Source organism: Diadema antillarum, unplaced genomic scaffold, assembly GCF_040938485.1.
Source record: "Diadema antillarum isolate AM-2024a unplaced genomic scaffold, OU_Dant_1.0 seq00000032_RagTag, whole genome shotgun sequence".
In the NCBI taxonomy this organism is placed as follows: domain Eukaryota; kingdom Metazoa; phylum Echinodermata; class Echinoidea; order Diadematoida; family Diadematidae; genus Diadema; species Diadema antillarum.
The window spans coordinates 575,765-598,996 of NW_027271148.1; the positions used below are offsets into that span (position 1 = coordinate 575,765).

Below are 23,232 nucleotides of genomic sequence, written 5' to 3' on the forward strand. Positions count from 1 at the left end.
GGATGGCCACCAAGTCGTAGCCACATCAATTTCCACCCATCCCCCAGTTTACCGTCCTTCTGTAATCCACCAAACGGGTCTAGGGCAATTACCCCCTGGGCAATCACCCAGGACCCTTCCCCTTCCCCTAATCCTAATCCTAATCCCAACCCTAACCCAAACTCCTAACCCTAAACCTGTCCCCTAACCCTAATCCTTACTCTAGCATTACCATTAACCAGTATTTAGCCAGGGGGTTATTGCCCTCTTGGAGTAATTGCCTGGATAAGGTCAACAGAGGTAAGCACATGACTTACATGTAACTGTTATAAGACTAAGAAGAGCATCATAGCAGTTCTCCTCTTTTTTTTTTTAAACCCTTTTCACTAACAAAGCACATGTGCCTTTATGCAAGTGAATATTGCTTGTGATGACACCTCATGGATCATCTCTTTAGTCACGAATGCAGATATGGACTCTTGTGTGATTCTGGTTGGGAAATGGACGAGATCTCTGACTCCCGCTCTCAGATACGGTTTCTCCACGAAGGATTCTCCAAGGATTGAGACTCCATGTTTCTAGCTCCTAATGTAACCAAAAATATGGTCCATCCTCACACTCTTTTAAAGCTGGTTACTTCTCTCATGTAAGAGTTTTTCATCACCAGACACACAGCAGCGTGCAATTCAAGGCGCAAATGGTGAAGACAGGTCAGAGGTCACAGAGGCCACAGAGGTCGGGCAGGGGTCGTTGACTCTCGTCACGTCATGACGTCATTCTCGTCCTCTGTGTTTGGTTTCAGCGGGAGGCTACGGAGCTCCGGAAGCTCTCTCCTACGATGGTTCGCTGTAATGGCCAAAACAACCAAAATGTATTGTAGTGTATAAATTGTAGATAAAAATAAAGATAAATGTTACGGGGTAACAAGGCTGATTTGGGGTTTACGCAGAAAGTATTTTCTCAAAGAGTATCCCTTCTTCTACCTAGATATAAAGTTTGAAAGCATCAAATTACTGATAGCATGCATTTTCAACACTTTATGTAGAGCAAATCAAAGTTTACAGAATCTTAAGTTGGATAGCTTCCTTTGCACTGACGAAGTAAATGAAAATCTGCATTAGGATCCTATAAAAAATGATAAAACTTTAGAACGAGTATTCAGCAGTATTGACATAGATATGAATAGACTATGTGAAACAAATACACCACGTAATTAAGCTCATTATGACTTTGACAATCCCCTCACAGCGGTGTATACCAAGTCTTATTTCCTTTTGCTGACTGTTCTGCACTAATGAAGATAAGACTCAATGCACTTCAAAAGACACTGAACTTTAAATCCAAAATAGCATTCTTCCAGGCTGGTTTCCTGTTTTATACTTTAATATTTTGTGGGTTGAAAAAATTAAATATTATCGAGTTATGTATCATAATGAAGCTGTGAATCTTCCCTTTCAAGAATTTGACCTTTGAACTGTAGAATCTTCTCTGGTGACCTGACTGGACACATATGGGACATCTGCTGTCAAACAACAAGTGTGCATGAGAATGGCAATTTTACACTATTCTATCATAATAAATGGAACTGTCTTCCATCAGTTAATGCACGCTTATGAAGGTCACCTGCGAATTTAGTTACAGCCTATAAAGGACCTTTTCTTTACATGAAAGAAAATAAATGATGTCACTATAATGGGTTTATATTTGCATCAAACTCACTTGTACTTGAAGGCAGTATGGGATCCAGTGTCTGGCGGGGACTGTTCTGCTCTACCAGGGGGGCCAGGGTGGGCTTCTGTGACGCCTTGAAAATGTTGCGGTGGCCCGGGGCCTGGGCCCAGGAAGGCGTGGCAAGAGGGGTGGGGAGAGGGGGCGGGGCCACCTCGTCTATGCCTTCCACCGGCATCGGGGCTGTCTTGTTCTTCTTGATCTTCTTCTTCTTCTTTTTCTTCTTCTCTTCACCATCTGTCAAGAATCACGGTAAAGGAACATGACTGTGTGTGCTCAACATTACATGGCTTTCTGAAAAACAATAAACAAGTATAGTCTAACCGCCGTTATCTGGTCATCATTTTTTCTGGAGTCCATTTCATGAAGTCATCACATTAAAGTCGGACGATCGTCACCCCTAATGGTACGTTATTTCGTAAACTCCCGAACGACTGAAGTTTGTGCATGCAATTGCACAATGCCAGACTCGGTGCTATATCCATAAACGTGTTGCTGAAATTGTCAGCGCTGACCAAATTGATGAAACATCCCCCCAATCAACTTTAACCTATCAAAGTTGGCACCCCTCACCCATACTGACCTCCTAAACTGGTTTCTGATGTCTGAGCATTCAGCAGGTTTTCCTGCGACCCAACGACGACCTGCTTGGACTCCTCGCCGGCCGAGGTGACCTCCTTGGGGCTGGCGAGTCCACTGTCCGAGGCTCCACTGTTCTCCTCATTCCTCTCGCCCTCATCAGTCTTATCATCATTTTGAGTCCTTGAGGCAGGCTCCTCTGGATTCACTTCACCGCCACTTTCCTTCATCTCGATGCTCCCATTGGATTTTTCTTCCTCTCTTGAATCCTCCTTCGACTTCTTCTTCTTCTTCTTTCCTTCATCATCGTTCTTCTGCAAATGATTGAAAACAGGTTTTGTAAATTCCATAGCAATTTAAATTAGGCATGTGTTATATTTTTCTGCAAACTGTCTTGTAGCAAACCCCCCCCCAAAAAAAAAAAAAAAAAAAAAAAAAAAAATTAACACTCTATAAATTCTAATGCCAATTTATATTCTGCAAGTTGTGTCTTTCTGCGACCTGCATTCTGCCAATAATTGGAAACATGATAAATCCCACTTCCATTCAAATTTTGGTAAAAAATGCTTCCTTATCCTTATTTGTAGCAAAGTGATGGTGTTGTAATAGAAATACATTCCTTTGTTGCTGTTATTTTCAAGGAAAGGGGACATTTTTTTCCTGTCATCATAACTCATCCTGAAAAAGATACACTCAGTATGAACACCCTTCCATCATCCTGTTAGGGATAATGGAAAGTGCAGGTAACAACTGGTGCAGTGCATCACTGTTGAATATCCTTTCACACAAAATTCTGAGCATTCTGTCAATATGATATTGCAACTTCGTAAAGTCAGGATCTGTTGGTTATGAGTTACTTCTGCTGTGAAACGGCCAAGTATACAATATTCCCTCCCTCTAACAATATCTTCCTCTTAAGCTGTCCTTTAATTTTCCAATCATTAAATGTTGATTTAAATGCAAACACATTTAAACTTTTGAGCAACTCGAAGTGGTCTGCACATCGTTATCAATATGACGTTTTGTCCAAATGATACACTCAGGTAACTACCTTCTTGGCAAAATAACTGTTGTCCACTTTCTTGAAAGGATCCCCGCTGGCCACGATGTCTTCATCGTCCGAGTCTTCCTTCTCTGGCAAGCCCTTGGCCTTCCGCTCCTCGGCCTCTCGCTTCTGCCTGGAGAGGGAATTATTGGGGGGGGGGGAGAATAAATGAAAATGGCATTATAAAATACATTCCTCCTACTTTTTTTTCAAAACTCTTTAGCATCCCAAGGACTACTTAATTGTCTCAATTTCAGCATTTTAGAGCTCATACTAGCATCTTCAGCCATAATCCTTTTTTTTTTTTGTCATTTCTCTTGTTATTGGATATAAGGTGTGTTTTTGCCTCTTAGTAGAAGGGACAGAACAAAGGCATGCAACAGTGGTTAAGCTTGTCTCAAATGAACCTCAAACTTGAGACATGCAGCCACGCCAGCTACTAACCAGCTCTCAGTCATTGCATGATTTCATTCAAGATGTAACACAGGACCTTTTAAAAACAAACCTCTGTGCCTCATTTGGTCCCTCATAATTTGTAATCTTTTACAAATCTCACTTTTGTGGAATACTTTTTTTTTCATGTGTGGAAATAAACAAAATCAGGAAATAAATCAAACTAAAAAAACACTCTGAGAGCACAGACCTCTGCCAAGCAGTTACTTTCCATTGATGATCTTGCTTTTCCACAGAGATCAGTGATTTCCACCCATACGCATGCATGTTGAAAAATCACCCTATTTCCCAATATAGAAGTCTTTGTTACATCATAAAGTCTTAGCTGTGCAGCATGTCTCGCCCTAGCAGAAACTAGAGCATGCACTTTAGTGCATGTATGAAAACCTAAAAAATATGCAGCTTAAACTTCCAAGTTCACTGACCCTACCTACCAAAATATCAAAAATCCTTCATAAAATCCACAAGAATTTCTGGAACACTACCATAATATAATCATCTGTTCCTTGTGTCATTCTCACCTTTCCTGCAAGTTTCATCCAAATCCGTGCACAACTCTTTGAGCTACACACGAACTGGAACACGGACAAACAAACAAACAAGCAAACCAACCAACAGTAATGAAAACATAACCTCCTCCCTTGGCGGAGGTAATGAAATTGAATTGAATCGTGTCCTCACCTCTCCTCTCTCTGCTTCCTGACTTGCGCTCGTATCTCTTCTCTCTTCCGAGCCTGCTCCTCCTTCTGCTCCCGGGTGTCCTCCTCCACCCTCTTGGTGATGCGAGGCCAGTCAGCCTTGATCCCATCCAGCAGCCACTGCATCCCCTCCCGGATGGACGGGTCCATGTTCTTGCCGATGCCCTGGACGGCCGAACATGTCTCCTACAAAACAAAAAGATATGAAAAGAAACTTGCATATATGACTCACACTGTCATGTATAATTCATATAACAACTAAACAGATCCTTGTCATTTGATTGGTTGTTTGATATTGATCATTTGTCCCATTTTACTATTACATCATCTTTCGTTCAATACTGTATACGCCGAATATTTCGCGAGGGTTTTTATTTTTGCAAATTTCGTGAGTCAGCTGCTATTCGCGAAATTAAAGACACGCGAAAATATTGACTCTAATGCCGATATGAATGTGACGTACGCGTATACATTTCTCCAGTCAGTACAGGACTCCACGATCGCAAATTTAACCACTCGCGAAATTGTCGGGAAGTCCCAATTCGCGAAAATTTATACTTGCGAAATATATGGCGTATACAGTATTATGGCTCCATTTATCATGCAATCTTGGATCCATACGATTTGCTCCATTGCATGCACGCCGAGAGCTACGCTACGTACACAATCAAACTGCTTGTGTTTGCAGTGTGCATGCAGGGCGATAGCCTATAGTGCTCAGTGAGCATTCTCTCGATCTCAGATCTTGCATATTCTGTTTTGTTTCTAAATTCATGAAACATTCAAATGACAAGGATATATTTTTAGTGTTATATAAAACAAATAAATGTTTTTCATTGGCGCAATGGACAGAACATTTCATTCAGTGAAAGATGAAATAATTGATGAAATAATTGATCCGTTCAATTCTACGAGATTGAACAAAAGAAATCTCTGTGTGCCTGCAGGTAACACAAAAGCACAATGTCCTTGCTACATCTTGTTCATTGTGTCTAAAAATACATCTTCACTGCTGCACGTATGCATAAAGTTTTTTTTCAAATGCATGCAGTGTCACAAACAAGCAAACATTTTGGCTTTTAGTTTCATTAGTTCATCTTTTTCGTTGAGCTGCCTTTAAGATGTGCTGCATTAAGGCTTATAAACATTCATATTTCCTATACAAACCACTCTTGGAATTCTTCAGTATTTCCTTTCATTGCAAGGATCTACCATGTACTGCTCCTGTGACTCTGCCTTGGTGCAAGACTTAAAATTCCTTCCAGAGGAGCAGCATTTCTAAAGAATATCAAGTTCTCTGATTCTTACCACTCTACAGGGGCACTTGCTGTTATTCACGATGTCTTCAAGATCCAGCTGATCACAGATGTCAATTTCATCAAGGGCTCCCTCTTTGTCCTGTTTGTTTGCCAACCTGGATGGTGGTGTGTATGCAAAAGCAAAGATACTCTCACCAATTACAGTCAAGTACAAAGAATTTATAGCGAAGAAAACACTTTACATACATGTACGTATAAAAATGTATAATGCATTAACCCAGAGATTTACATGTAGGTACCGGTACAAACTACAAAAAGACCCTGAAAGATTTGTTTCAGATGCTTACATTTGACACTGCTCAATATCACTCCTCATATACAAACACTTGCACGTGGAATCGTAAGTCTGAAGACCTGTACTGAATAGTACATCAAAGCATACCAGTGGTACACCTATTCTCAAGGAGCCTACGCAAGAATAAATTTCATATATTTTTCTATGTAGTCAGCTAGTTCTTACAGTATGGCCTCTACCTGACATGCAGAGTGTGCACAAAAACTCAAAACTAATATAATTGTATCATGGTAAAAAAAAAGAAAAGAGACAGAGCCCTGCACTATACATTGATTATGTAGATTGGTAATGCTCTATGCTCTATCTGATTTGCGTCTTGTGTTATGGATACATGTGCATTGTACTATCATTTCTGGGCACTTGATTGTTCCGCGGAGGAATATGTAAATAAAGGAGTTCGACAAGATGACCGAGATCGACCAAACACCTTGTTTGAGAGTCTGGGTATTTTCGGTGGTTATGATGGTTCGTTAGGCCAAATTAACCTCCCGTAACAAATTGGGGGCACGTCACGAGAGTTCGGCAGGGTTTCTGCGGACTTAGGTGATTTGGTCGGGTTTGATATTATCCCAGGCATGCCAGGAGTGTTTTTTCGTTCTCGCTTGGCCGATGAATTTCGGTGAGTAGCGTGTGTAGCACTCTATGCTATGTCGTGGACATGGGCGATCGCGATACAGTTTACGTCGCGCAACTACGTATGTCGTTTGCATCGTGATTGTTACAGTGTACTGTATGTGTGAAGGTGTTACGATTTGAGAAAGCATGGTGCGTTTACGGCGTAGTGTGTGTGTGTACGGATATGGACGCGGAGTGATATGTTCTACATTTTGATGTAAATCGGTCGTCTTTCTGTGTCTGCGTGAGGGAAAGTCACGTTCGTATTTCTTACGGGATCGAAAGGGTTAATTTGGCACGTGCGTAGTGTTTAGGATGGTTTAATCTGGGTATACGCTGCGTGTGTGTAGTGTCTGCGTGGAAACGTTGGTCAAACGTTGGTCGTTGGTCCCGTACGTGGTGGTTCGTGTGTGGTTCAGCATACGGGTTATTCTACGGCGGTTTGTATGTGGTTTAGCATACAGGTGATTTCACGGTGGTTCGTGTGTGGTATAGCACACGGGTTATTCCACGGTGGTTTGTGTGTGGTTTAGCACACGGGTTATTCCCAGTCGGGTCGTGTGTGGTATAGCATACGGGTTATTGTTTATAGTGCGACTGGTTTTCTTCAATTGAAAAGGGTTTTTTCAGCTGGCTGGCTGGTGAGAAGTCAGGTTTTCTTGTTGCACTATTAACTGTACATTATTGGTGCATAATGGAGAAAGATCAAGATTTTTCCATTGAGAAGTTTGTGGATTCACCCACAGTTGAGGAATTGCTAACCTTGAAAAAGGTTGATTTGTTGCGTGTTGCAGAAAACTACAAGGTTCCTGCTGTGAAGAGCACAATGAAAAAGTCAGAGATTACACAGCACACGATCAAATTTCTTGTAGATGAAGAAGTATTTCCCCTCCAGGCATTGCGTAGCATATCAGGTAGTCCCCCTGGTGATGTGCAAGGGAGTGTAGAAGTACGTCTGAAAGAGCTTGAACTTGAAAAAGCGAGAATTGAGTTAGAGAGAGAGAAGGTTTCTCTTGAAAGGGCTCGTCAAGTCGGTGAGAGAGAGTATGGTGTAAGCGTCAGTGGTGGGCATTTTGATATCGCCAAAAATGTCAGAATGGTCCCTGAGTTCGATGAAGGAGATGTGGATAGATATTTCCTGCATTTCGAACAGGTGGCGGATAGCATGGAGTGGCCGAAAGAAAAATGGCCTCATCTTTTGCAGACTAAGTTAAAGGGAAAGGCATGTGATGCTTATGCTTCACTGTCGCGCGAAGAAGCTCAGGATTATGCAACAGTAAAAAAGGCAATTCTGAACGCGTACGCCTTGGTTCCTGAAGCGTACAGACAAAAATTCAGGAATAGTAGAAAACTGGAGTCACAGTCATTCAGAGAATTTGCAAAAGTGAAGGAAATTGCCTTCACTCGTTGGCTGCAATCAGTAGGCGTGGATACTGTTGATGATTTGCGGGAACTTGTGCTACTAGAGGAGTTTAAGAGTTCGCTACCTCAAGAGGTGCGTTCGCATATTGAGGAACGGAAAGTGAAAACTTTGTTGGTAGCTAGTACAGTGGCTGATGAGTATACTTTGTCCCGTAGTCATGGAAACAGGTATGTAGGAAGCAAATATGCAGCTCCTAATCGTCTAAGTGTTGGCAAGACAAATTCTAGCAGTAAGACAGAGGTGAAAGCTGGTCTAGTGGTGGGAAATGAGACTGACAAGAAAGGTAGGAACACTGAGAAGCCTATTGTGTGTTTCCATTGTAGGCAACCAGGGCATGTGAAGTCTAATTGTCCCATTCTGAACAAGAAAAAACAGGAAAAAGACAAAGAAATGAAGTCTCATCCCAATGGATTGGTGAGTCGTTCAGTGGAATCGGCAGGTGATTGGTGTGAACAAGTTCAGAGTGTGATTAAGTCAGCTGATCAAGACAAGATTAAGTCTCAGTATGAACCATTCACTTCTGTAGGCTATGTGTCATTGGTAGGGTGTGATGAAGCCAGAAAGGTTACCATCCTGCGAGATACTGGTGCATCCCAGTCATTGATTCTCGACAGTGTCCTTCCTTTTGGGCAAACTTCGTCCACAGGCACAAGTGTACTGTTACAAGGAGTAGAAGGAGGTTACGTTGAAGCCCCCCTTCACACAGTCGATTTGCAGTCAGGCCTAGTTTCAGGAAGGGTGAGCCTTGGTGTTAGGAAGTCACTTCCAATGGATGGTGTAGCATTGATATTAGGCAATGATCTTGCAGGAGACAAAGTGACTATTCCAGTGGTCAGTGCAGTCCCTTTGGATAAAGAAGGAAATGAGACAGCTGCATTGGTTCAGGAATTCCCTGAAGTTTTCCCAGCTTGTGTAGTCACACGTTCCATGTCTAGAAAATCAGAGGAGTCTGAATTGAAGGCTAGTCCAGAGGATATGAGTCTAGAAGGGAGTTTCTTCTGTCGGTTAGATGATGTAGAAGCAAGTAGAACCGCAGCATCAAAATCACATCAGATAGTGGATGAGTCTCGGCCTGTAGATGAAACTGAGATTGGGTTGAACAAGAGCTCTTTGATTGATGCACAGAAGAATGATCCACAGTATGTTGAGAGAAGTGCAGGTGAGAGTGTGAAGCCAGTCATGTGTGTAGTAGGAGAAGAGTTGAATCACACAAGAGATGACCAATGTGCTGAACTAGAAAGGAAGTGTTCAAGTGTGAAACTTAAGAACTCGGATGCACTTTGTGATCTTGACAGGAAAATGGTTCATTTGTCCCATGGTGAGAGAGATGATGTGAAACAGATCATTGCAGATTTTCCTGAGTTGTTTTCAGATGTTCCTGGTCGCACAAGTGTGGTGCAACATGATGTGGATGTGGGGGAGTCAGATCCCATCAAGCAGCACCCTTATCGTGCTAACCCAGAGAAGATGCAACATTTGCAGACTGAGGTGGAGTACATGTTAGAACATAACATTGTAGAGCCAAGCACTAGTGCATGGAGTTCACCATGTGTATTAGTTCCCAAGCCGGATGGCTCATATCGCTTTTGCACTGATTATAGGAAGGTGAATTCATGTACCAAATCGGACTGCTTCCCTGTTCCAAGAGTCGATGACTGCATCGATCGTATTGGAACAGCGAGCTATATTAGCAAGTTTGACCTACTGAAAGGTTACTGGCAGGTACCTTTGACACAGAGAGCAAAGGAGATTTCTGCATTTGTAACTCCACAGGGCCTTTTTCAGTATACCGTGATGCCGTTTGGCATGAAAAACGCCCCGGCTACATTCCAACGCATGATGAATGAGTTGATTTGTGGATTGGATGGCTGTGAGGTATACATCGATGATGTGGTGGTTTACAGCGATTCTTGGGATGACCATGTGAGAACGGTGAGGGAGTTGTTCAAGCGGTTGTCAGCAGCCAGTCTCACAGTTAACTTGGTGAAAAGTGAGTTTGGACATAGTGAAGTGCAGTTTCTTGGTCACGTCGTTGGTCATGGTCGAGTTCGTCCCGCAGCGGCTAAAGTCCAAGCAGTCCAAGATGTCCCCGTTCCCAAGACGAGGAAGGAGCTGATGAGATTCATCGGCATGGCCGGATACTACCGTCGCTTCTGCCATAACTTCTCGGATGTTGTGGCACCCTTGACTGATCTCCTGCGGAAGAACGTGAAGTTCCAGTGGTCAGCCGCATGCCAGTCTGCGTTTGACCAAGTGAAGGCAATCCTGTCGAGTGGTCCTGTGTTGGCAGCGCCGGACTTCACAAAAGGCTTCAGCCTAGCTGTCGATGCCAGCGATGTCGGAGCAGGCGCCGTGCTGATGCAGGCTGATGACGATGGAGTGGACAGACCAGTCTGCTACTTCTCGAAGAAGTTTAACGCGCACCAGCGGAGGTATTCTACCGTTGAGAAGGAGACCCTAGCGTTAATTCTTTCGCTCGGCCATTTTGATGTCTACGTGGGCAGCACAACTCAACCCGTTGTTGTGTGGACTGATCACAACCCACTGACATTCGTCAACACAATGAGAAACAAAAACCAGAGACTGATGCGATGGAGTTTAATCCTACAGGAGTATAACCTTGACATTAGGCACATTCGCGGAAAGGAAAACATTGTCGCGGACACACTTTCCCGTGCTTAATTGAGACATCTCGATATTTTGTATTGTTGCCAGATGCAACAATTGTGCAAATGTATTTTATGTTTGTAACACTTTAAACAGGTGTAATTCTGTTTTGCAAGTACACAGGAAAGTGTGTGTACATCATGTATATGTATGTATCTTGCATACACTATAATTGTGATGCCAACAGCATGAATGGCACTTTAAGTGTGTAAATAACAACACTGAAGTATTTTCAGACATGTTTGTGTTAATAAGGAAACACAGCAAGCTATAATTGTGCTTTGAGTCACTCTCCAAAAGAAGACATTATGAAGGCTGTTTTAAGTTACACTAGCCATCAACAGTTGTCAAGAATGTGAGTTGTTGGTAAAATGACTTCAAACAGGTAGTGTTGCTGTTTGTATAGAGAATTTTATGTATCGAGTAATGTAGGTACCGTTCAGGTATTTGAAGTTTTATACTTGTACATGTACAGGTATTGGTTAAATTTGTTGTGGCATACACCCTAAGTTTATTGGATGTTGCCTTTTGGATTTAATTAGCATGTATACTGTATTAGGTACAGAAATTATATAGTTATACATGTACATAGCTTTTGCTCATTGTTATAGTTCAATCATTGCCTTGGCGAAGGTGTCCAGTATTTCACAGTTGATCCAATATACCAACAGGCATGTACAATTGTATTTAAGCGAACTGTGTTATACAGGGATGTATACAGGTATACACACAGGTTATCATCGGGGATATCTCATTCAGGTTCATTTGATGCTTTGTTAGGTAGGTCATACTCTTGGTGTTTTGTATGTTGACAGGCAAGTTTTTAGAAACATAATTCGGGTATATGACATTTGTTGATATCTTGACATTTCAATAGATGCTGACACCACGTCTACAGGTATATGCAAGTCACATATCATGGAATATGATGTTTTGGTTTTAGGTTGTAATATGATTACAACAGTTGGATTATATGCAGTTGCTTGTGGAAGAGATGACGTGTTTTATAATCGTTGTACACAGGTTAATCATTTGATAATGACAGTGTAAAAAATTGATTTATGTTGCATGTGTGTTCTAACGAGGAAACCACATGATTTTGGTACAAATGTATTGTTTGTGCTGTATGCATAACATGATTGCATAAAGGTTAAGGTGTTGAGAAAGTTAACATTGCAGTATTCAGTGTTGCACAACTACATGCAATTCCAGTATGCTGTAACTCACAAGCAGCAGTAACTCACGAGAGTGTAAGATTGGAACATGTTGAATGGTACTAAAGTCGTACATGTTTTATCACAGGTTGTGATGATGATATAGCCATAGCATACTTTGTTTATGTGTTCTTATAATGATGTAACCATGGTAAACTCATGGAGTTATAAGAGTGAATTGGAAGAGGAATGTACAATGCTGTTCCAAAATATTGTGCCAACGTACATAGAGTCCATTTGTGTTAAAACGTTAAATGCACTCTTTTAGGGGGGAAGTGTTATGGATACATGTGCATTGTACTATCATTTCTGGGCACTTGATTGTTCCGCGGAGGAATATGTAAATAAAGGAGTTCGACAAGATGACCGAGATCGACCAAACACCTTGTTTGAGAGTCTGGGTATTTTCGGTGGTTATGATGGTTCGTTAGGCCAAATTAACCTCCCGTAACACTTGATTGAGAGCCACTAAAAATACACACTTTGGTGAAGACTTTCCCCAGACGCTCCGTGGTTCACAGTTCACAATCATTGTTGCTACTATTTTTGTAGTTTTGTTTTTTGCTTTGTTGTTGCTGTTTTCTACTTGTACAACCAATGTCAAACAGTCTAACTGCATGGGAACTAGTTGTACATTCACAGATGTTTAATAAATATATACTTAAATGACTGCAAAGGCAGGAGAGAATGGATATTGAATCCATTTTACCAACTTACAGGAGTATCCTCTTGCCACGGACTTTGTCCTTCTTGAGTACGTCTTCCAGGCACTCCTTACACTCCTGCAAGCGATCCTCTGCGCTGGCATCAATGACAAAGATAATGCCGTGGACTTCGGCGTAGTAATTTGACCAGATCCCCCGAATCTTCTTCCCGCCACCGAGATCAAAGACAGTCACGTCAAACTTGCCTAATTTGAACTCCCCGTCAGCAAAGCCCACCGTTGGAGCCGTGTCATCGTTTGATTCTGTAACACAAAAATACACCATATTACAAGGTGGTTAAGGTTTCAATACAAGATCATAGTGGGGGCATTGCAGTACTGTCTGTACCAAAAAAAAAAAAAAAAAAAAAAAATTACAATGGGACCCTCTGCAACGATAACTTTAAAAATGTAATAATAACTTTGATAATGAATCAATCCAATTACACCATATAACAACGTGGTTAAGATTTCGATAGAAGATCATAGTGAGGGCATAGCAGTACCGTATGTACCAAAAAAAAAAAATACAAAGGAACCCTCCGCAATGATAACTTTAAAATGTAATTATAACCTTGATAATGAATCAATCAAATTACAATTTCAGTGTATGAAACTATACCTCATTACCCACATCTTACAGAAAACTCAATCCGATTTGGTTCAATGGAAAAGAGAAATGAGGATCTTTGTAAGGCATGTCAGGAATCCCTTCCCTCCAAGTTCTGTGCATTGTGTTCACATATTATTAATATGCAGTTCCAAGAGCATCCAAGTGCATTAAATACTCAGAAAAAACAGACCCATGGCATGCTTTACAAGGATCCACATTTCTCTGTGACCACTTAAACAAATTGAATGGGATTGTCTGCCAAATATAGGTATGATGTTATATTTTTAGACCCTGAAATAGCATTCAGATGATTTGATCATATTGAAAGTTATCAATGTGGAAATCTGATTGAAATTTTTTGGGGGACATAGTGTATGTATAGTGGATGCGACTCTTGACTGTGAAACAGAGGTCCACAGTTCGAGTCCTACAGTTCGAGTCCTACGGAGATCGCATATCATTGCACATTGGATGCAATGTTTTTTACCTATATATGCGTGATGTTCCTCTCAACCAAGGTGCAAAAAAAAAAAAAAAAGGTATCTGGCAACAATGGCATGGCCCCCTGGAAGAACAGTGCTCACAATGAAGGGGCTACTCTGGGTGAATATTACCCAAATCATATCATTTCACTGTATCACTATCAGAGCTTGAAAATGGGAGCACACTGCATGAGAGAAACAACATGGGTCTGTCTTGGGCCCCTCCGTGGGCCTGAGGACAATCATCCCAGAGGACAGGTGGCCCATCACCCTGACATTATTCTAACATTAAGAGGATGAGGAGGAGTAGCGGTTGTTATCACAGGAGCTTTAAACTACATGTACTACAGCACTTTTACTTTATTGCAAAGTGCTGTGTATCTTCAGACTAAAGTCTGATAGACATCCATCAGTGGTGTGGTGATAAATGCATACATGTACTTCAGCTGTCTGTTTCACCATAACTTAGGGAAAGTACTACGTATACTTTACTGTCTTGAGTACATTGCTCTCAGTTACAAGAAACAGTACGAAAAGAGGAAACTAAAATGAAAAGAAATCCTTACCCCCTTGGACTCCTTTCAGTGCCGTTGTCTTTCCTGCATTGTCCAGTCCAATTAGGGCAAGTGTTACTTGCCTGGTGACAAAGAAAAGTAAATTAATGATGAAATATATTTTAGCATGATAAATCTTTATAAGTTCTTTGACACATACAGTACTCAATAGTTCTTATTCCATTCTATAGTACTTAATCTTTCACGTGTTCCATCTTATTCCATTACATCTTTTAGAATAATCAGACAAGCTGAGACATATTCAGGGCTGCCAACATTGGAAACTAGTTGAGAGTGAGACTCCCATAGGCCAATGCTATAATTTAGGAGTCAAAATGAGTGAGATCAGTAGAAATGCATGCAAATCAAATAAAGTTTTAGAGTGAGAAAGGACCAAAATGAGCGAGTCTCACTCGCAATGAGTGAGAGTTGGCAGCCCTGCATTTTCCCTTAATCTTTACATATTTGGTGGCAATTTCATTTGAAAGAAACCAAGAATGCTCCGTTTTTCCATGGAGACACTTTTAAAAGTCTAGTACCTCTAACATCCATAGCATCACAATGAACTGCAACGGCAGAAACGATGCATTTCCAGTTAAAATGAATACCGGTACTCATCATTGTGTGAACTATGTGAATATCGTCAACTTGACTTTATGGGCAATTCCGCGGTTAGTAACGTTACATTTAAAGAAATTTAGATATTTATTTTTACTACTAAATCACCATTTATTCATTTCAAGTCAAAATCATTTTAAAACATGTTCATCCTTCCTAGGTCTATGATATAGAAAAGAATGAGTACAATCCAATAAATATTAGAATTGCTATCGCAAGTAAAAGGGCTGGTTAGTAACGTTACGAAAAAAGGACATGACAAAAAAATCAATGTCTTGAAACAAAAAGTGTGCAAAATTTCAAGTTACTTAAAACGAAGTGTTGCATTAATTTCAATTATTGCATCATGACAAATGTTCACACAAATATTTTTAGCAGTTCGACCGATGATTTATTAACTAGACCCCCAAATGCATGGTTAGTAACGTTACGGTTAGTAACGTTACATTTGTCCAGAGTAATTCCGCAGGTCATTTCACCCTTTTGTAATCAACAAAATGTCACATGACTTCTGGAGTATTTAAATGTATTCATCCTTTACCTTTTAGCAAAAATTTGAGGAAAAAATTTCAAAGCAACCCACTGTAATTTGCATTTAAGTGAATTTCAGCATCCCCAGTCCCACATGTACATTTTAAATGATGGTTTTAGATCTTGCAAAATCAATGAATATGAAAAATAAAATCTACTGAATTTGAAAGACCTTAGTGATTGGTGAACATCCATGGCATTAGTTGATACCTAAATTAAAGAGTAAGATAAAGAGGCACATTTCTTTTATCCATGTCATGTCCACCTAACTGCGGAATTGCCCTTATGACTGTGCATTGACCCTAACCTCTGGATTGCAGGCAACTTACTTGCGAGGCTCCCGCCTCTCTTTGACCCATTGGAAGCAGCACGCCATCAAGCTGAACATTCCACAAGCCAGTTAAATCTGTACGGTAACACGACAAAAAGAAATCACAAATAGCTAAATCTTAAACATTACCTGAAATCAATCTCACAGACACTAAAGTAACACATACAGCTGTAGATCTACAATCAGTCAAGTAATAAAAGACTTGGACGTGTTAAATTAAATTTACAGTGTGTGTAGATCTACACCCCAACAATTCCAATTCCCCATTTTGCTGACAAACATCCCTCAAACAATAAACATGTCTCATTATTGAATATTAATATTCTCAAAAAAATCTCAGTCTCATTCACCCTCGATCAAAATTTGGGCAAAAAAAATAATAATTCAAATAGGCGGTCTAGGGCCTAACTTGCACTCTCCCTGTAACATGGTTGGTTACAATTGTTAACGTTAGAACCTAGTTTTGCAGGACCATCTCCAGTGGCAGTGGCATAACGAAATGAATTAAAAGATGAGAATTAACGTTACGTCGTTAGACTCCAGTCTCTAGTTGTGTACGTAAAATGTATGCGACTGATTTGCAGAATTTCAAATTCTAAAATGAAATAGGGTTGAAACTCGAAACAGGGGATGGGGACACCCGCTCCACCCCATTTTATACCCACCCCTTCTTGTTTGGTTGCTTCGCCAAATTGCAATTTCTTGCTCCCCCCCCCCCCCCCCCCCCCCAAGTCATGCCAGTTCGGGAAACCCACTCACAAGGGGGGCCCCTCCTTATAAGTAACCCGTCCCCCTTATAAGTAACCCCGTCCCCCTTATAAGTAACCCCCGGAGCACCCCTTATAAGGAGTCTCCACGCTTTTTTGCAATGCAACGCGAAAATGAAAGGACTGCGGCAATTCGCTTGATTATGTCCATAAAGCTTCACAAGTTTCCTAGTTACTCACGAAATTTGAGCAAAATCGGTTTGAGGCATCATATCTAAAATCATGGATTTAAATGCGATGTCAAACGACCCATGCGAATGCTGAAATGCGAGCGATTACTGGCGTGAGTGTCGCCAGGCGCGGCGGCGCGGCAATGCTTGAGTGCAGACGTGGCGACTGACTCACCACGTCTGCACTCAAGCATTGCCGCGCCGCCGCGCCTGGCGACACTCACGCCAGTAATCGCTCGCATTTCAGCATTCGCATGGGTCGTTTGACATCGCATTTAAATCCATGATTTTAGATATGATGCCTCAAACCGATTTTGCTCAAATTTCGTGAGTAACGAGGAAACTTGTGAAGCTTTATGGACATAATCAAGCGAATTGCCGCAGTCCTTTCATTTTCGCGTTGCATTGCAAAAAAGCGTGGAGACCCCTTATAAGGGGTGCCCCGGGGGTTACTTATAAGGGGGACGGGGTTACTTATAAGGGGGACGGGTTACTTATAAGGAGGGACCCCCCTTGTGAGTGGGTTTCCCGAACTGATGCCAGATGGGAAACTTGGCATCTCTGCTGCAAGTACAAATGGTTTCATAACCCAACCCTATGAACCAATTAATTACACTTGTTACTCTTGTAATTTTTATGTCTATCTTTTTGACATCTTGAAGGGAATGGGTCCTGTCTGCTGGGCACGATTGCGATTGATAATCGAGCGACGTGCTTTCACATACGGTAGGTTTACCACTATACCAGTTTTCCTCGCATGTCTAAGGTTACGGCTACGCGTTTTACTTACCTTCATCAGTGTCTCCGTGGAACTGGAAGTCATTTGATGATCGAAAGAGACTTCATTTTGTAATGAGGTGTGAAGATATGATAACTGGTGATAATTTCCAAACCTAAGTATCGAATTCTTCAATACTACCGCCACGGGCTATGTCGATATCTAAAGATTATTAACACTTCAATTCGCCAAGCACTGTTGGGCAGTCGTTGTCCCGTATGAAATCTCCGTATTTACTATAGCACGATTAGCGATTTCACGTAATCCGACCGGCGTTGTTGTTTTGTTACCGCAGCAACTCCGCAATATATGGTCTGGCGATCGCGAGCGACACAGCAGCTTTCACAGCACAGATAGAGCTGCACTGCCCGTATTCCAATGCATGCATGCAGCTTGCACGCATGGGCTTGATTTGTGTGTGCGTACGGATTCTGGGCGTGCAGTTTTATCACGATAAGCCCGTTCGTATGCATTTCCAATCCACGCAAAGGTAACGAAACTTATATAAATATGTCATAAATCAAGCGAAATGAGGAAATATTGCTTGAACATTCCTTATCATACCGAATAAAAGCATATTTAGTACATCTTTCCTGTTGAGTATTGTTTACAGTTTTATAAAGATACGAGGGCTCCTCTCGTCGTTGGCAGTACGGTGGCCGAGTGGTTAAGGCGTTGGACTTAAGTTCCAATGGACGTAATGTCCGCATGGGTTCGAACCCCATCCGTACTAGAATGTTTTTTTTACACTCTGAAATTAAATGAAAAAGTTCACACGATCGTGTGTTGCCATTTATATTTATTTTGAAAGTAAAAAAAAAAAAAAAAAAAAAAAAAAAAAAAACTCAAGAGGTACCACAACTGTAAATATTGTAAATACGTTATATCATAATCTATATCGTTGAAAGGACTGGCCTCGACTAATAGCCTGCACGCTATTGCCAGTTCTTTTTTGCCAAACTATTAATTGTTGTGACTTTGTTGACGATGTTTGTTTGTTTGTTTGGTAAATAAATCTCATTTCATTTCATTTCATTTCATTTCATTTCATTTCACTTTTTCACTGGAGGAGCGACTTTCAACAGAGCAAGCAGAATGGCAAAAAGGACACTTTCCTGCTCCACAATAGCTTTCCTGACACTTGTTTCAATATTTATTGATAAGCATTAAGTACTAGTGTTTGCTTTGATTAACTCCTTCGAATTATTTACAATATTTTGCTCTTTTTTTTGGGGGGGGGGGGGAGTTTCACTGAGAGAAAAATCGTGATATGCATAACACATTTCCATCAAGTTCTCGCACAGCCTTAAAGCAGGCCTATATCAATAAGAAATATATGATAGAAATACCTCCAAAATACATAATAATTTCTCTGAAGACAAAGGGAGCAATGTTAATGAATAATGTGACTGAAAGTTCACATGATATCATGATTCTGTCAACCATAATCCACATTATTATTTCAAGATTTCCTCTCTCCTATCGATCTGTATAATAACAGCTTACCGGGCACCGTGCCCCCACGTACCCCATCCATCCCATCCACACACAAAAAAAAAAAGAAACAAAGGGGAAAGAATGGGTTATTCAATAAAAAGATGGGAGAGCAGACAACGTTCTTGATTACAAGATTCATTATCTAAACAAGATGAGTTATACTATTAGTCAATGTTCAAAATGCCAGCAATCATAAATTATTGACAACCCACATTTAACCTGATGATTATCTGCTTTGTCTATTTAGTGGGCTGGTTGATAGTGTATTTGTGTCTTATAACAGCATGATATGGATTCAATACTCTGTACTAGAGACTTTATGCTAAGGTCTTATGCTGATGATAGTAATGAGAAAATTAATGATAATAGTAGACTCTTAAAAAGCGCTCATTCTATACCTAAAAAGATATTGGTGGCGCCGTGAAAACAAAAATAAGCATGGGTATTATTACATTACAACATAACATGTATCACAGAAGATTAGGGACACACAATAAAACAAACGTAGAATCACACATAAACACTATGAATATAAATTATTATTTAAATGCGAGCAAGGTGCATTGTTGTCTGAATGAGGGGACGCAAACATATGGGTACAGCTATAGAATGAGGGTGACAAATCAATGTGAAATTTTCTGTGCTTGTGAATATTTTGTTATACCATCACTCTTGAAAAGAGTATACATGTATTAGAATACATACCGATGTCGTCAAAAATTATCTCCTTCACTCAGCAGGACTTGCGGACGGCTGGAACATCGATTGTATGGTTTAAGATGACAGAGGGCAGCAAACCTGTTTCACACCTTTTTTTTTATTCCGAAAAAATTGTATTAATTTACAAATCGACAGGTATTTTTAATTGTTTAGTCTATCCACTATGTCCATCATAATGATATTGATTGTGATCATGATAATAATGATAAGGATAATAGTAATAATGATAATGATACTGCTAAAATAATGATAATACTATTGCATTCTAACGATAGTGTTTCCGACAACATTATTGATAAGAAGGGTATAAAATGACATAAAATAGTCACGACAAAAAATCTGTTTCAGCTGCGGATATCCAACACAATCACGCAACATTAATCTAATTATTAAAGAAAAAGATAATTCACTCAAAAGTAAAGTGCAAAGCTATCATAGGGACAAAGATTAAACCTTGTCAGTCGGATTATTGCTATTTAAAAACCCAACCTTGAACTGCTATCTTTGTAATAGTTTCTTTGTTATTACTATTATTGTTATTGTTATTATTGTTATTATTATTTATTCGGCAATTCAATATACAATACAAACTGACATAAAATACAAACAGAAAATCGTATTATACATGATAAAAATTGTGGTGGTTCCAGGTGCATGTCGCTGGTTGCCAGGGGAGGAAAAGGCAAACTAATAATCACCGAGGCTCGAGACCTTCCTCCCCGACCAGTGCATGCATCCAGAATCAGCTATATCAATGTAAAACAGATACAAACATTATCAAATAATACATTATTACACAAAAATGCTTTGAATTCAAACACAAATATGACTAAAATTATAACTGAATATAACCGATGCCCTACCCTGATCTGATGGTGCATTAGTTCATCCAGCAAAACTGGTGATTTGATATTCTTTCCAAAAAGAAACCCCAAAACAAACAAACAAACAAATGTATCATTGTGATACCATGGCAGCACATTGCCCAAGGATGATCAAAAATATATTCTGCTCATTTTAAAACTCAACATCCCTCCCAAAATCTCTATGCAGAAACCCAACCAATGGAGTGAGCGAAACACTGGTATTTTTTTCATAAGAATATGGTTGCCTTGGCAACACATTGTCTAAAACCGACATGTGACAAAAATTGCACTGTCATAGGAAAACAGCCACATGATAAATCAAACCTAAACTCAAATACCGTAAACTGAGGAAGTGTTCAGTGCACAATTAACTGTATACTTTGGATTTAAAAAAAGCATGATTACTATAACAATATATTGCTTTGGCGCTGAAGAAAAAAAAATAGTTACACACCTATATATACTGTGTATGTATTATTCCGGACATATACCAAGTCCTGCGTCAAATGCCTATAAAACCTGAGCCACACAGGGCACATTATCTGCACATTTACATACTAATGGTGGTCCCACGTGTCAAAGTACAAAACTGAACCACATTTTCACTATTTCCAATTAATCTATTGAAAAAAATACTTTTACCATAGATACATATTGTATAATATCAGAATACGAAATCTGTATATCTATACACACAACAGCCAAATGTGTGAAATTTTAAATAAAATGCTCTAAGATCGAGGAAGCCGAATCAATCACACATTTTTACACAATTTACACAAAAACTGTCGCTGCCATGGCAACGCATTATGCGATCCTACAAAAAGAGGTGTTATGTACTAGATACTACCCATGATAGCAGCCACATGCCAATCTAATGGGGTCAAATACATGTACTAAAAAAAACTAAATAAATTCACATAGTTTAAGGGATATGTATAAAAACTTGTTTATTAATGTTTTGTAAGTGCATGTGTGTGCAATGTGTCTCTGTCACTATTCTTTGTACTAGTACATGTATCAGGTGAACAAATAACTGAAATATACAATTTGACATTTTCGTAAATGAAAGAGAATTTGACACTGATTTTAGATGGAAAATGATATAACTATAATCGAAGAAAACGTTAAATGGCGAAGGAAGAAAGTGGACAGAAGTATCAATACTTATAACAAAAATGAACAAAACGTGTCTGTTAGTTCTACTATTGACATCAATGCAATAAAATGAAATCATGTGTTCATCATATCTCCTGACGAAAAAAAAAAGAAACTTGACATCCAAATGGAACTTGCCAAGTCGTTATGAACATGACGTTGAGTGTATAAAGAGGCCTATATAGTTAGTCGTGTGTTTTTATTTCATTCTTCTTCACTTCCATCTCATTCTCTTTCTCCTTTCCTTTCTTTCTGCCTTTTTTTTTTGCCTTTTAGCATCTAGGTCTTGTGTGTTTAGCGTCATACAACTTTGCGTCCTGTCTCCTCTGCAAGATGATCTTGAATTGGTATTTCTTTCCTAAATGGAACTTACAGTCATTTCCAGGCCTCTCGTTTACTTTTGGAACAGTCTAAAACCCACTCACTTCTAACACTCGTGGGTTTAAACAGTTCCAAAGTTACCAATTCTCACCGATCCACTCTGTCCTGTGCACCATTCTATAATATCAGATGGTACTTCCTGCAGTTCGTCTTACATCACTATGGCTAAACTCATTTGGTCTACTATAAATTTCGTCTAATGCCGGTTTGGTCTACTTCTCTCAGTGTAATGCCCGTTTGGTCTACTTCTCTCTTAGTGTAATGCCCAGTTTGGTTACGTATTGTTTCGTCTAATGACCAGATGATCTAATTGCAGTTTTGTCTGCCTTGGACTTTTTCCCACCTTGTCTAATAAACTGTGGGTATTAGACGAAGTGGGCATAGCCCATCTGAAAGTAGACCAACTGGTAATGAGCCTAAGTGGCAATTGTACTAAATAATTGTCATTAGACGAACTGGTCGTAGACAAGCAGGATTAGACCATGTAGGCAGAGACTACACGAAGTGGGAGTAGACCAAGTGATGGATATACTAATTAACATCTTGCCAAATATTATAGGCCTAATCTTTTACATAGACTTCTCATGCAAACAAATTTTCTAGTTATAATCTATTGTATACATTGTACATTAATTTTGTCTTTTGTATAATGCATAATCTGTCTTTGTTTTAAATGAGTACTATCTTTCATGTAAAGTGAAATAATACAATTCATTTGCTGCAACTGCATGATCATCGAGTCTCGAGTAACGCTGCAGTTTCAGTAAACAAATAAAAGGAAAATAAATAGATAAGAATTATAAAACCATTTACTCCGGTTTTTAGACGACCTGTTACCTGCTTCCTTTTAGCCACAATTGGTCAGCATTGACAGAACTGTACTCTGCTATAAGTTTGTATAAATTAGTGCGGGTATAGCAGGTATAGTTGTTGCGAAAATGCAAAACTTTTGCTATGAAAATAATGTACAAGATTCTACCATTGTCTTACAATTTAAATTGATTATGTATCTCCTTTTCCCTCTTATTTCCGGAAACATCTGTCTTTG

General features: G+C 39.9%; 1 protein-coding gene and 1 non-coding gene across 2 annotated transcripts; one reads left to right on the top strand and one right to left on the bottom strand.

Moving 5' to 3' along the window:
• Window positions 1–649: 649 nt before the first annotated feature.
• LOC139725319 (uncharacterized) lies at window positions 650–17,697 on the bottom strand. Its single transcript, XM_071636409.1, has 10 exons — window positions 17,575–17,697; window positions 15,846–15,922; window positions 14,380–14,450; window positions 12,733–12,982; window positions 5,791–5,896; window positions 4,466–4,668; window positions 3,338–3,464; window positions 2,291–2,600; window positions 1,699–1,944; window positions 650–825 (listed from the first exon to the last, which is right to left on the bottom strand). Exons 2-10 carry the CDS (start codon window positions 15,902–15,904, stop codon window positions 740–742), a joined length of 1,458 nt encoding a protein of 485 aa, XP_071492510.1. The 5' UTR covers window positions 15,905–15,922; window positions 17,575–17,697; the 3' UTR covers window positions 650–739.
• A 514-nt stretch (window positions 17,698–18,211) lies between these two features.
• Window positions 18,212–18,295, top strand: Trnal-uaa (transfer RNA leucine (anticodon UAA)). The gene has a single exon. It is a non-coding gene; the product is annotated as a tRNA-Leu (tRNA).
• The last annotated feature ends 4,937 nt before the right edge of the window (window positions 18,296–23,232 follow it).

What these genes read in the sequence shown, in the direction of transcription:
- LOC139725319 (XM_071636409.1), bottom strand. Translation starts at nt 15,904, where the DNA reads ATGTTCAGCTTGATGGCGTGCTGCTTCCAATGGGTCAAAGAGAGGCGG. An exon ending in CGTGGCAAGAGGATACTCCT is followed by an intron (nt 5,897 to 12,732) that starts GTAAGTTGGTAA and finishes ACCACCATCCAG; the next exon opens with GTTGGCAAACAAACAGGACA. An exon ending in ACAGTTATTTTGCCAAGAAG is followed by an intron (nt 2,601 to 3,337) that starts GTAGTTACCTGA and finishes AATCATTTGCAG; the next exon opens with AAGAACGATGATGAAGGAAA.